Here is a 13,279-nt window from a genome sequence, read left to right on the forward strand (position 1 = left end):
AGGGATATCAGGAAGCAGACAAACTTATAAATTGTAGGGATTCCAAAAGGAAAAGAGAAAGAGGACAGAGATATCCTAGACAAATAATGGCTGAAAGTAATATGAATTTGAAAAACTCTTCAGACTTATTCAAGAAGCTACAGAAATTCCAAAACAAGAAACCCAAATCAGCTAACCTCAAGGCACATTGCAATCAACAGGCAAAAATCACAGAGAATCTTTAAAAGGGAAGAAGACTGTAACTTACTATATACAAAAGAGCTTTTATATTATCAGCCTATTTTTCAGTAGAAATCACACATACCAATCAGAAAGGAATGAAGCATTCTGAGCTCTAAAAAAAGAGTATATTCCAACAAGAATATTGCATATAACAACACTATTCTTCAATAGTGTTGGGAAGGTAATAGTTTCCTAGAAAAACAAAGGATGAGAGAATATATTCCAACTTGATCTTCCTCACAAGAAATGCTAAATGGACTCCTTTAAGAGAAAATGCAAAATACCAAATGTCTTAGATAATATATATATATATATATATATATATATATATATATATCATAATGGTATGAAAATAGCTTTTTATATCTGAGACTTAAAAATCACATTTATTCATTTATTGTGTGTTTGCACACACATATCATGACATACATGTGATGTCAGAAGACAACATGTGGGAGTTGGTTCTCTCTTTCTACTAAACAAGTCCTATGAATCAGGTTGTTAGAAATGGTTGGTAACACCTTTAACTACTGAAACATCTTGTCAGACTCAAATCATCTTAATTATGGTGTAAAATTCAAAAGATAAATGCATATAACCTGATTTATAACTCAGGTTAATGGATAAAAAATATGAAAAATTAACTGTGACATCAATTATGTCAAGGTGAATGGGATTATGTATGAAACAGGTTTAGCATGTGATTGAAGAATAACTAACAATTAAAGTTCATTATAACTTCAAGATTACATTTTTGTAATCTTCACCATAATTATAAAGCAAAACACCTATAAATATATGTAAAGAAATGATAAATCAGACTATGAACTATTATACTGCTGGGTTCTCTGGCAGGTAGAGCTGGGGAAGAGCTAGTCCAGCTGGTCTCTTCCCAGGGCTGAGCAGGATGGTGAGTGTTGGATGACTCAGACCCTTCCCACTCCTAGTTACCTGACAGAAATACACACTGAGTCAGGAGACTTGTCAAAGGATCTCACTTAATTCCAACAGGTAGGAGGTTCAGGTAGGGGATGGGAATCTTAGGATGGGGTAAGGTGATGTGAGCAGTAAGGGCCAATAAAATTCCACCAAGCTGGCAGGTAGCTAGGCAGGGGGCTGTCTTACATCAGGCCTTGCTGAGTCATCCCCACATAGAGATTACAGGACAGAGACAGGTCACCAAACTCTAGCCAGGCTCAGGAGGTTACACTGGGCCTCACAGTCAAGCCTTAAACTCAAGACAGGCTCAGGATGTTACACTGGGCCACACGTCCGAGCCTTTTTAAGCCCAACATTATATGAAATAAAAACAAAATATCATAAATAAAACATTAAGAAAGGAAAAAAGGGACAAAGTATAGGACATATAAAAAAACAATTCACACAATCAAAACATCAAATTCTCACACAAGTAATTTCTTTCAGTGTAGCTACAGTACTATTTCCTCTTTTATGATTTCTTATAAGTTAGCATACAAAAATACAAATTTCTTATGGATTTTTTATTCATTTTTAATTGTTACTACATTAATTTCATGAATCCTTTTAGAGTTTCATATAATGTACTTTGATCATATTCAACCCTAACTCCTTCCAGACCCACCTCCAATCTCCTCACTCCTTCCCAACATTGTATTCTACATATTTTGAGGAACCCCCTAAGTTCAATTCGTGCTGCTCATTTACTCCTAGGTGTGAAGCCCTCATGTAGTGGATCCACTAGGAGCCATGTCAACCTAGAAATCATCAACTGTCTAAGTTATAGGTAATGGATTGTGAAACCCACCCTCCTCCTTGCTAAAGTATCAACTTGCTTGATTGTATTCAAGTCTTAGACAGGCAGCTATAGCTGTTATGAGGTTATGAATGCAGTGTTCTGTCATGTTCAGAAGATAGTTTTTCTTCTGTGTTTTCTGATTTGTGGCTCTTACAATCTTTCTGCTGCCTCTTTGGTGATGGTCCCTGGTTCCTGGGTGGGAGTTGGTGTATGTCAAAAATTATTCCATTTATGGGTGGGCATTCCATAGAAAATTATTCTCTTCATTTACTATCTACTGCACAGGAAAACATCTCTGATGGTAATTAACAGTGGCACTAATCTATGAGTATAGTGATATGAATTTAGAAGTTAGTTTTAAACTATTTCCAGTTACCAAAATAACAGTAGTAGGTTCATTCCTGGGGCCTGTGAATATTGTGAGATATTTGATCACACTATGAACCCTTAGTTTGTGTTAATTAAACAAAATCTTGGGTCAAGAGGTGGAATCAGCAACTAGTTGACAGGAAGTAGCTATAGAGGGTTAGAGGGAGACCAGAAAATGGGTAAAGCACAGGAAGTAGCAAGGAGAGATTGAAAGGTTCAGGCATTATGCTGGCCTGCCGCTGTTACCTGGCAGAATCTACTCAGGCAATACCCTGGTCAGCCCAGGTTTCCATGGGAACTAAGCCTGCACAAAGGTGTAGAGGACCCCTTTAAAAGAGAGACCCCTGCTCACTTACTCTCTCTTCACTTATGCTTTCTCTTACTCTCTTCCTGGCAGTCAACCTCTCTCTCTCTTCTCTCCTACTCTCTACTCTACTCTGTTCTTCTATTTCTCTCTCTTTCCCTCTCACTCTCCCACCCTATAATAAACTGGTTAATGTGTTCTCTATAGCTCATTTCCATCTCTTGACCTCTAATTTAAGCAAAAACTTAACAGGCATGATGGGCGACGTCCTTCTGTGTATATGTTTGTCTTATTGGTTGATGAATAAAGCACTGTTGGCCAATAGGGAAGCAAGATATGTGGACTAGGAGTTGAGAAGCATTCTGAGAAAGGTAGTAAAAGGAATTGCCATGTGATCCTGGGAGGAGAGGACACATGACTCTGGCGTTTTCCTTTAGATAAGTCCTTGTAAAAATATACATGTTAGTAGTTATGGGTTAATACTTAAGACAGAACTAGCCAATGAGAAGCCCTGGACAATGGCTGACAGCCTTGTATCTAATATAAGTCTTGTGTGTTTATTTGGGGGCTCTGAAGTGACAACTCAAGGTTGCTTGGTCCTCTGGGGCTGAGTTGACCTGCCTGCAGACCCCAGGACAGGAGTTCCCAGAGTGGGCCGGCAGAACAAATATAACATTTTTAACTATGGAAATGCAAATATCTCTGTGTTAGGATATAGAATCTGTGGTGATTTATTATTTATGATTTAATAAATATTGCCTATATATCAAAATGCAAAGCCACTCTAGTTAGCCATAGAAGCTTGGCAGTGGTGGCACACACCTTTAATCCCAGGACTCAAGAGACAGAGGTACATGGATCTCTCTCTGTCAGTTGAAGGCCATCCAGGGCTATACAAGATTGAATCAGTCTGAAAGGGAAACTGCTCACACAAAAGAGATCTCAGCAGTTGGGATCACATTCCTTTAGTCCCAGCACTAGACAGCAGTGATATGGCTGGGCAGAGAAAGGTATGAAGGGAAGAAGCAAAGTCAATCTCAAAGATTTTGTCTCCAGTCACGTTGAGGAGGGGCAGCAGTCTGAGGAGGAGAGTTTGTGGGGACAGGATCAACCCTTTCAGTCTGAGGTAGAGGTAAGAGCTAGTGGCTGACTGCTTGAAGCTTGAAACCCAATATCTGTCTCTGTGTCTTTATTTTTCTTGTTATAAGAATCTTTGGTTATATGTGCAATCATAATATCATTGAGTAATATGCTATTTCTTAGGCTTTTAGGGAATCTCCATTTTGATTTCCATAGTGTCAATTTAAAAACCCTCCTCCTCTTTGCAAATATTATTACTAGCATTTATCCCTTTTTTCCTTGATGATAGTCATGCTATTATTTAATTTCCCGAAAGACTAAAGATGGTGAATGCTTTTTAAAAAAAAAAAAATTATGTGTTGATGATTTGTGTTTCTTCTATTAAGAATTATCTTTCTATTTCCATTTGGCCACATATCAAATATAATTCTTTATATATTCTAGTTATTAACCTTTTTCTTATCTACAGATATCTAAGATTTTTTCCCATTTTATAGGCTACTTGTTCACTCTTCTGACAGTTTCTTTTCTGTGCAGAAGCCTTTAAATTTCATATAATCCCACTTGTCTATTATTTGAATTATCTGTTATGCTAGTTGGGTTGTATTCATATGTCTTACCTATGCTTATATCATGAATTGTTTCCCATATTCCTAGCAGTTTCAGTACTACTGCAGCCCTCACCCCCTGAGCAAATGATGGAACCCAGGGCCTTGAATTTGTTCTACCACTGAGCTGAATCCCCCAATCACAAGACCCAGGATTTCAGTTTTAAATTAAGGCCTCTGTACACTTTGAATGTTTTTTTGGTGTATGGTGAGAAATACACATCTAATTTTATTCTTTTGCAAGTAGATAACCAGTTTTGCTTATGGCATTTTTAATAGTCTTTTCCCCACAATTTCTATTTTTGCACCTTTTTCAAAATAATGGGGCAAGCATGTCTTCCATTTTCTCCCATTACCTGTTTGTGTGCTAGTATGATGCTGTATTTCTCACTATGGCTCCACTGTGCATTTTGAAGCCAGGTGCTGTAATAACTTTAGTATTACTCTTTCTGTTTAGGATTACTTTGTCTATCCATGGTATTTTGTGGTTCTCCATGAATTTCAATTTTTTCTAGTTCTGTGAAGGATGTCATTAGAACATAGGTGGGGGTTGCATTGAGTTTATAGATTGCTCATCTTATAACCATTTTCACAATATTAACTCTACCAGTTCTGGAGCAAGTGGCATATATATATATATATATATATATATATATATATATATGAAATTTTACTAAATGCAATTTATTAGAAAAAATATTTCTGATGAAGTACACAGGGTCTTTTAAATATCAAACAATTCCATCTACAAATATGAATAACGACTTCTTCCCTTCTTATTATTATCCCTTTTATATTCTCTTATTATTATTATTATTATAGACTCACCCCCTGATTTCTTCAGTGATTCCTCATTTAAAAGTACATTACTCATGCCCCATGTATTTGTCTAGGATCTTAAGTTAGTGTTACTATTGATTTCAACCAGCTGTGGTCTGGTAAAATGCAAGACATTTCAACTTTCATATTTCTATTTATTTAATTATTACCTGTATATTTTAAAATTAGATTACATAATAATAGATGTCAGTATGGCATTTTAATAAATGATTAGTTTGTCTGACTCTGCACCATACACCTCTCTATATTTTTTTATCCCTTGTTCTGCTGTAACCTTTATCTCCAGTATTTCCCTCTCCACTTTCATAGCATATGTGTTGGATTGACCTCCCCCTCCATCTTTGAAGTTCATAAGCAAGGACTACTCCTATTTTTAAAAGCAGGTATTATGATTTGAGTTTGTTTTGTTTTGCTTTCAAATCCTTACTTCTAGGACTTTTTTCCTACTTTCCCAAGTTGCCTAAGTGAGCAAAGTCTTCTTGTTAATACATAACCCTGAGGAATAAATCTCTGATGATCAGCACCAAGGAAACTATATATTCTTCAACTTATCTCTTATAAAATTGGTCTGTAGAAATTTTGTGTGTTGTACATAATTTATTGCAGAGTTGAAGATGAATTCAAGAATCACCTAGAAAGGGACATCACACATTTAGGTGAGGTCTATTTTGTAGAAAAAATAATGTTTTCTCAAAGACCCTGTGACCAATTATATTAAATATATTTAAATTGTAGTTAAATTGTTTGAACTTCTAAATCAATCATGATTTTTCTGAGTCTTACAATTGATTCATAAACAATCAACACAAATTCATTGAATTTGTGCTATTAATAACAGTAGCATTGAGGTTGTGCTTACTCTATGACAAGAATCCCTAAACTACTTTCACCTACAATTTTTTGTCTTTACAGTTACCATCATTTTTAATACACACATCTGACAGGTCAAGATACCATAAAAGTAATAATAATAAGACATTAGTTCATGGGAACCCAGGCTTTCTGATACCAGAGCCTTATATTAACTAGTACACTGAACTATTTCTCTGTGGCATATTGTTACAGCTTTGTATATTAGAGATTCAGAGCAATATATAAGCAACAAGAAAAACAGTAGCCACAAATTTTCCAAATTTCATATACCCCCATACATACAAATACCTGCCTCACACATACACGGCTTCATCACTTATTTGATGATTTAGAAAGTGTCTCTTTAGGAAGTCTCATTTCTACAACAAAATCCCAATTAACTATAGTTCAAGAGTTTCTTAAGAGATGATGCTTAAATAAATTATGGATTTTTATGTGCTATTTCTGTATTACCTCATGAAGAAGTTTGTATTAGAGATGAAAAGAGGTGAAATAAAAATTGTTTAAGAATAAAATATTTAAGAAAGACACCACATGAACTAAACTGAACAGTTCTAATTTTTATAAGAAACTTATATGTTGTTTGATTTATTTTGTCTTATATTTTAATAAAAAATCATTAGTTTGCTTTCAATATGTCCAAAAAATATTTTCATGGCATATGGATATCGTATTTTATGGATCTTGTGAATATGTCATGTTGCATTAAAAAAGGAAATTGTCAGATATAATCATTAAAAATAAGAAAATATGATTATTCTAGAATGTGTAAAAGGACTTAGTGTCATCATAAGGGCCCTTTTAAGCTCTAATAGGATAGACAAATACAAAATATGAAATACTAAAACCAGAGAGGTTAGAAAGAGAATATGCTAAGTAGCTGGCTTAGGAAATAGAAACATCACCAATACCAAGAATTCTAAAGGGAAAGGGCAGTATGCATACTGTGGGCACTGGAGCTCATTCTGTAGTCATGTCTTTATAGAAATAGGGTTTTTGTGTCTAAAGCCTATACATATCTAGATAATATGTTATAGAAGAAGTAAGATATTAGATATTGAGACACAGGACTCTGAATGAAATGATTTTTCACAGTACTGATGACTTGCCAACATCTCCCAGCATATCCAACATAGCAGTTATTATAATGCAGAACTGAATCAAGAGTTATGCCTAATGTATGCTTATGTCTGTCTTTGTGCTTTCTTATATTGCTAGGGATTAAATTTACAACCTTGGGACTACTAGCTAATACTTTACCACTGAGCTATTTCTGTAGTCCTTATCATTGCAGTTTGAATTTGAGACATCCATATTTTTCAAAATTGGCAATAAAGCAAATGTACAATTTTAAATACTTCACAGTTTCAGTCTTGTGTTTTGCTGGTAAGATGAGGTGAGCATAATATCGATGTGTTCATAGAAGCTGACTATTTGTATGCCAATTCTTATTTGTTTCCACTTCCTTTCTCCTGCAGCTGTACCTTTTCCTTTTTTCATGGCATATGGGACACAGTAGACCAATATTATAAACAGAATGATTTCAATGACACACAGATGTCTATAATTTAATTTAGTCTTGTAGGTAGTAAAGTATATTGGGTTTGCAAATTTTCAATTTCCTTTGACTTCTCCTTCTCTTACATACTTCTGTGGTGTGATCATAAAATGACAAATTTTACACATGTCTCAGAGTTTGTTCTACTTGGATTCAAAGGGGGCCCTTGGATACAAATGGTGCTATTTCTGATTTTCTTAGTTTTGTATGTTATAGCAGTGGTGGGAAATTTTGGCATGATTGTAATTATTAAGATAGATGCACACCTGCACACTCCAATGTATGCCTTCCTCCAAAGCCTTTCCTTTTTGGACATCTGCTATTCTTCCACAATTGCTCCTAGAGCTCTGATAAACTGCTTGAAACAGGACCACACAATATCATTTGGTGGGTGTGCTGCACAATTCTTTTTTTTGTCTTTTTTTGGTACTACAGAAGCTTTTCTCCTGGCTGCCATGGCCTATGACCGCTTCATTGCCATCTGTAATCCTCTTCTCTACTCTGCGAGTATGTCTCACTGGGTCTGTGGATTATTAGTGTCAGGGTCCTACTCATGGGGTGCAGTGAATGCTGTCACTCAAACCACAATGACCTTCACTTTGTTCTTTTGTGGGTCCAATGAAATCAATGACTTCTTCTGTGATGTCCTACCACTATTAACCCTCTCCTGTTCAGAAACATTTATAAATCAGCTGGTTCTTCTTGGTTTATGTGGTTCCATTATCATCAGTACCTTCTTGACTGTTTTTGTTTCATACATCTATATCATCTCAACAATAATGAAGATCCGCACAGTGCAGGGACGCCAGAAAGCCTTCTCTACATGTGCCTCCCATCTAATTGGTGTGTGCTTGTTTTTTGGTACTGTTTTCTTCATGTATGCACAGCCCAGTGCTGTCTCTTCCATGGAGCAGAGCAAAGTGGTGTCTATCTTCTACACTATTGTCATTCCTATGTTGAACCCCCTCATATACAGTCTGAGGAACAAAGATGTCAAGCAAGCTCTGATAAGAAGCAAACAGCGATTCTCCACCTGATTCAGCAGATGTGGGTTTCACAAACTAACCTGGGCTTTAGTCCAGTTCAGAGCTACTCCTGTCACTTATGCTGTAGCAATAGTTCCTTTGTTGGTACCTTTGATCTGGGATATAGAGTATATTTATTTATTTTTTACATATTTAACAATAAATGAAATCAAGGCTGATGAGTAATAAAAAGTCAAGTGGAAAAATGGATAATTGAATTGGTATTTATTTTGCCTCATATACAGGCTTGATCAAGCTTCATCATAAAACTGATCACCCACTGGATGGTGGTGGCACACTCCTTTAATCCTAGCACTTGGGAGGCAGATGCAGGTGGATCTCTGTGAGTTCAAGGCCAGCCTGGTCTACAGAGTGAGTTCTATGACAGGCTCCAAAGCAATACAAAGAAACCCTGTCTCAAAAAACAAAGAAAAAACAACAAAACAAACAAACAAAACCTTATCCTTCCCAAAAATGAAGAAAACCAAAATGCTTCAATAATTTCAGCAATGTATAAATTAGCTCTTGGTATTTTCATATCAAAATTAATAATAAATTAGACAAATTTCATTGATAAATTATTTTGAACAGCCTTTATGGAGTATAATCAACATCTATCAAGTCATTCAGTTGTATTATAAAAATATGTTTTAACACATACATATACTTGTATGATCATCCCATCATCAAGATAACAAACTTGTGCCTTCTGCCAAGTATTTCCTTAGAGAGCCTTTCTAATACTCTATCACTTTCCTTATGATACAATGCCTCACTCTGGATAACTAGACCAGCCTGCTTTCCCTCAGTGGTCACATAGTAGGACATAGAAGGGTTATTGCTCTCTTAATAACTGCTTTGATATATATCTAACTTGTATTATTATCAGTAGTTTATTATACTTCATTCTTTGGTAACATTTCATGATATGAATATATTATATGAGGGTGCTGTAATTTACATCATTCATGTGTTGATAAATATTTGAGCTGTTATCAGTTGGGAGGACATTACAAACACAGTTTCTGTGTGTGTGTGTGTGTGTGTGTGTGTGTGTGTGTGTGTGTGTGTGTGCCTATAGTTTAATTTATCTCAAATAAATATCTGGAGAGTTAGTGCATATTTTATGCTTTGAAAATGGTTGTATTTTTCCATTCTTTAGCAGTTCACATTTCCGGTTTGTGTTTCATATTCTCTGCATTTTCATTAACAAGTGGCATTTTCTCCCCTTTTGCTGTATATTATTTTATTAAATTTATATGGTGCCTTACTTTGATTAAGTTGCATTTGCTAAATTTCGAATGCTACCCAGAATATTTTTCATGTACTTACTTTCTTTTACCATGTTTTTGTTTTGCGATGTGTTATTTTTTATTATTGAGATTTGAAGTGCTTTGTGTATTTCAAATACATGTCCTTTATGAAATATGAGGATTAAAATATTCACTCAGGGTGTAGTTTACCATTTCATTGTTTTAACAACTCCCCTGTAAAAATAGGCATTTCATTAAATGCAGTGTATTAATTTATTCATGTACTGATTGTTCTTCCATTGTCTTATATAAAAGACCTTTGCTGCTGACAGGATAGTACATCCCTATAGTCTAAGCACTCTGAAAGCTGAGGTAGGAGGGTTATGAATTTAAGGGCAGGCTAAGTTACATATAGTCAGATACTGCCTCAAAAAGTGAAATTTAAAAAGAGATCTTAGCTCAATTCAAACTCACGAAAACTTTCTGCTATTGTTCCCATAGATTTTACAGTTGCAAGTTAATAGTTCCATCCAAGATAATTTTTAGTTAATTTTGTTTCATATTTTAATTTAAAATTTAATTTTATGAACCTTACTCAAAAATTCATTTTCATATGACTTCAAATGTTGCAGGACTATTTATGGAAACTTCAATTGTATTTTTTCCACTGGATTATGTTTGAACTTGGGTCTAAAAGTTAGTCATCTCCATATAAATGAACGTTTTATTTCCAGGAGTTTTTATTTTTTTACTGTGTTCTATTAACCTTTACACCAACACTACACATTGTGGTTTTGATTATAGAAGACATTTGTTAATTAAAAGAATAGATAACAACAGCTCCCATCCCAGAAAGGAAGATGACACATAACTCATAATTTCCATTAGCTGTGATGTTTATTAGGTGGAAGGACTCAAAGTCTGTCATGTGGCCTCAAGGTGGGAGAGCATTAGAAAGAAACAATACAATATACAGAGATCTAAACATGATGGGCCCTTAAAACCAAGGAGAGAATTCCCTTTAAAGCATCTGGAAGGTGCTTCATAGTAATAGAAACAAGATAAATAGAGAGAGAGATAGTCACTTGAAAGAAATGGTGGGGCTCAGAGGAACTTCTAAAGAGAGCTCTTTCAGTGAGTCCCCAAAACAAAATTCATGAGCAGTATCTAGACCAAATATAAAGAACATAGGAGAAACATGACATTTAAAAGCTACAGTTTATGTGAGGCAGCACACATCTCCCACTTTCCAAAGAGCAATGGATTTTCTTCCCAAATACAGAAATCCTGAATAAGCCCACAAATTTGGGGGAAATAATAATCCTTATTTCACAATAAGATCATTGAATAGTTATGAGTTGCAAGTCAAATAGTTTATTCTATGGTTCTGCAGGAAAAATTGGCTATCATACTATTTCAAACAAGACAGTAGTATATAATATTCCAAATTCATTCTCCTGTTCCCCAAATTCCTTGTTTGGTGAGTTCTTCTGGAAAATGCATTTTTCAATACTTCTCTAATATAGTCTTCACTCCAAATTCTGCATCTTCTTGGGCTCCAAATCCTTGCTTTCTCGATACTGGGCTTGGTTATGTAGCGAATTATGATTTTTCAACCCTAATAAAACTAAAAAGTGACCAGGAAAGCAAGAGCCAGGTGCTAGCTAGGGAAGACAGGGACTTAGTACCTCCTGTCTATCATGATTTGTTAATGATATCTAAATGCTCCATAGTGAAAACAGAACATAATGATTAATTTCTATAGATTACATCCCGTTACCAGTCTGGGGATCTGTTAGCACCCCAGGAGTGGAGCAAGTCAGCAAAGGCCATTGCTTAGCATTTCTCAGACCCATAATCAGTTCTTCTCTTCAAATGTACTAGAGGAGGTTTTAATAACATAGACATTAAAAATTTAGATTGAATGAGTGCATAATGTGTTGCAATTTTCCGTGTTTGTATTATTTTTCTGAAAACATGAGTGCTATGCATCATGAGAGGGTCCCAGTGTCAGGAGAGAGATGAAGGACCAGGGTAATAGGCTTTTTTATTCCAACCGTAGCATCAAGGGAAAATTGAAGAATTCAAATGAGAAGGCCTGGGTTGTGAGGTGGGTGGTTTTGGAGACTAAGGATAAGGAATTAACCTTAAAATTCCTGAGTAGGGTTTTGTTGATCATAGATGGCCCTAAAAGATGAAATGATGGGTTATTATTTTTGACATTTTCCCTTTTTCTTGAGAATATAATATTGTTATACCATTTCCCCTTCCCCTTCCTCCCTCCAAATTTTATTATATATTTCTCTTTACTTGATCATACTCATGGCATCTTCTTCCCTTAATGTGGTCACACACACACACATACACACACACTCACACAGAGACAAACTTTAAATAACTGGCTTTGTCTATATAATGTACTTGTATGTATGTTTCAGGGATGAACATTTGCTATCAGGTAATATATTTGTATATTCTTCTTCCAGGAAAGCTATTTTTCTCACATTCAACATTCCTTTGTTGTCTGTAGTTCTTTGTGTAGTTTGAGGCATTGTGGGCTTTCTATTTTGGCATGTCTATTATTGTTGTCTTTATTCAACTCATCTTTTGGCACTCGTGTTGATGAGATATTATGGGTGTAGCTTCTGAAATTACTAAGAAACACAGCCTCACAGCAAACCCCCTGATCTCCTAGCTCTTACAATCTTTTACTCTCTTCTGCAATGTGCCAGAATTGTTTTGTAGCTATACCCATTGTGACATAGCTCCATAGCTCAGTATTTTTGTGGCTGGGGTTTTATGTAATGGTCTCTATCTGTTGCAAAGAGAAGTTTCCTTGATGATGTGTGAAGACTTCACTTATCTGTATATATAAGGACACATATTTGGTTAGGTATTATGCTAGTTTAGTAAAATGGTGGTTGTAGGTTCTCATCCAAGACCTCAACTAGCCCTGTGTAATTGGTTGAGGTTCCAGTGCCAGGCATAGATTTCCTATTGTTGAGGAGGTATTAAGTAGATTAGAGATTTGTTGGTCATCACCAAATTATTCTTGGCACTATTGCACCTTTAGGATTATCATCCTATGTTGGTCTTTGTTGTGGTTCATAAGAGTCACAGTTGAGTAGGACTGTTTTTTATTTTTCCCTCCTTTGGAATCTTACATGATATCTTCTGCTGCCATGAAAACTAGTCCTCAGGGAGGAGACATTTAGTTGAGTTTACTTAGGGTCATTTAGATGTGTGTCTGAAGTACATGGTGTCTTTAGCAATAGGGATTTATCCTCCACCTCTGGAGAACAACCAAGGGCAATACAATAGGCCCGATGTTTCCAGAGTCTCTTGGACAACTTTAAACAATAACTTAAAA

The 13,279-nt window shown here is 35.5% G+C and overlaps 1 protein-coding gene across 1 annotated transcript; it reads left to right on the top strand.

Moving 5' to 3' along the window:
* The first annotated feature begins 7,741 nt into the window (after nucleotides 1-7,741).
* On the top strand, nucleotides 7,742-8,668 carry LOC100761417 (olfactory receptor 12). The gene has a single exon (XM_027410022.2). It carries the CDS (start codon nucleotides 7,742-7,744, stop codon nucleotides 8,666-8,668), a length of 927 nt encoding a protein of 308 aa, XP_027265823.1.
* The last annotated feature ends 4,611 nt before the right edge of the window (nucleotides 8,669-13,279 follow it).

The sequence above is a fragment of the Cricetulus griseus genome, chromosome 3 (assembly GCF_003668045.3).
Source record: "Cricetulus griseus strain 17A/GY chromosome 3, alternate assembly CriGri-PICRH-1.0, whole genome shotgun sequence".
In the NCBI taxonomy this organism is placed as follows: domain Eukaryota; kingdom Metazoa; phylum Chordata; class Mammalia; order Rodentia; family Cricetidae; genus Cricetulus; species Cricetulus griseus.

What these genes read in the sequence shown, in the direction of transcription:
- LOC100761417 (XM_027410022.2), top strand. Translation starts at nt 7,742, where the DNA reads ATGACAAATTTTACACATGTCTCAGAGTTTGTTCTACTTGGATTCAAA.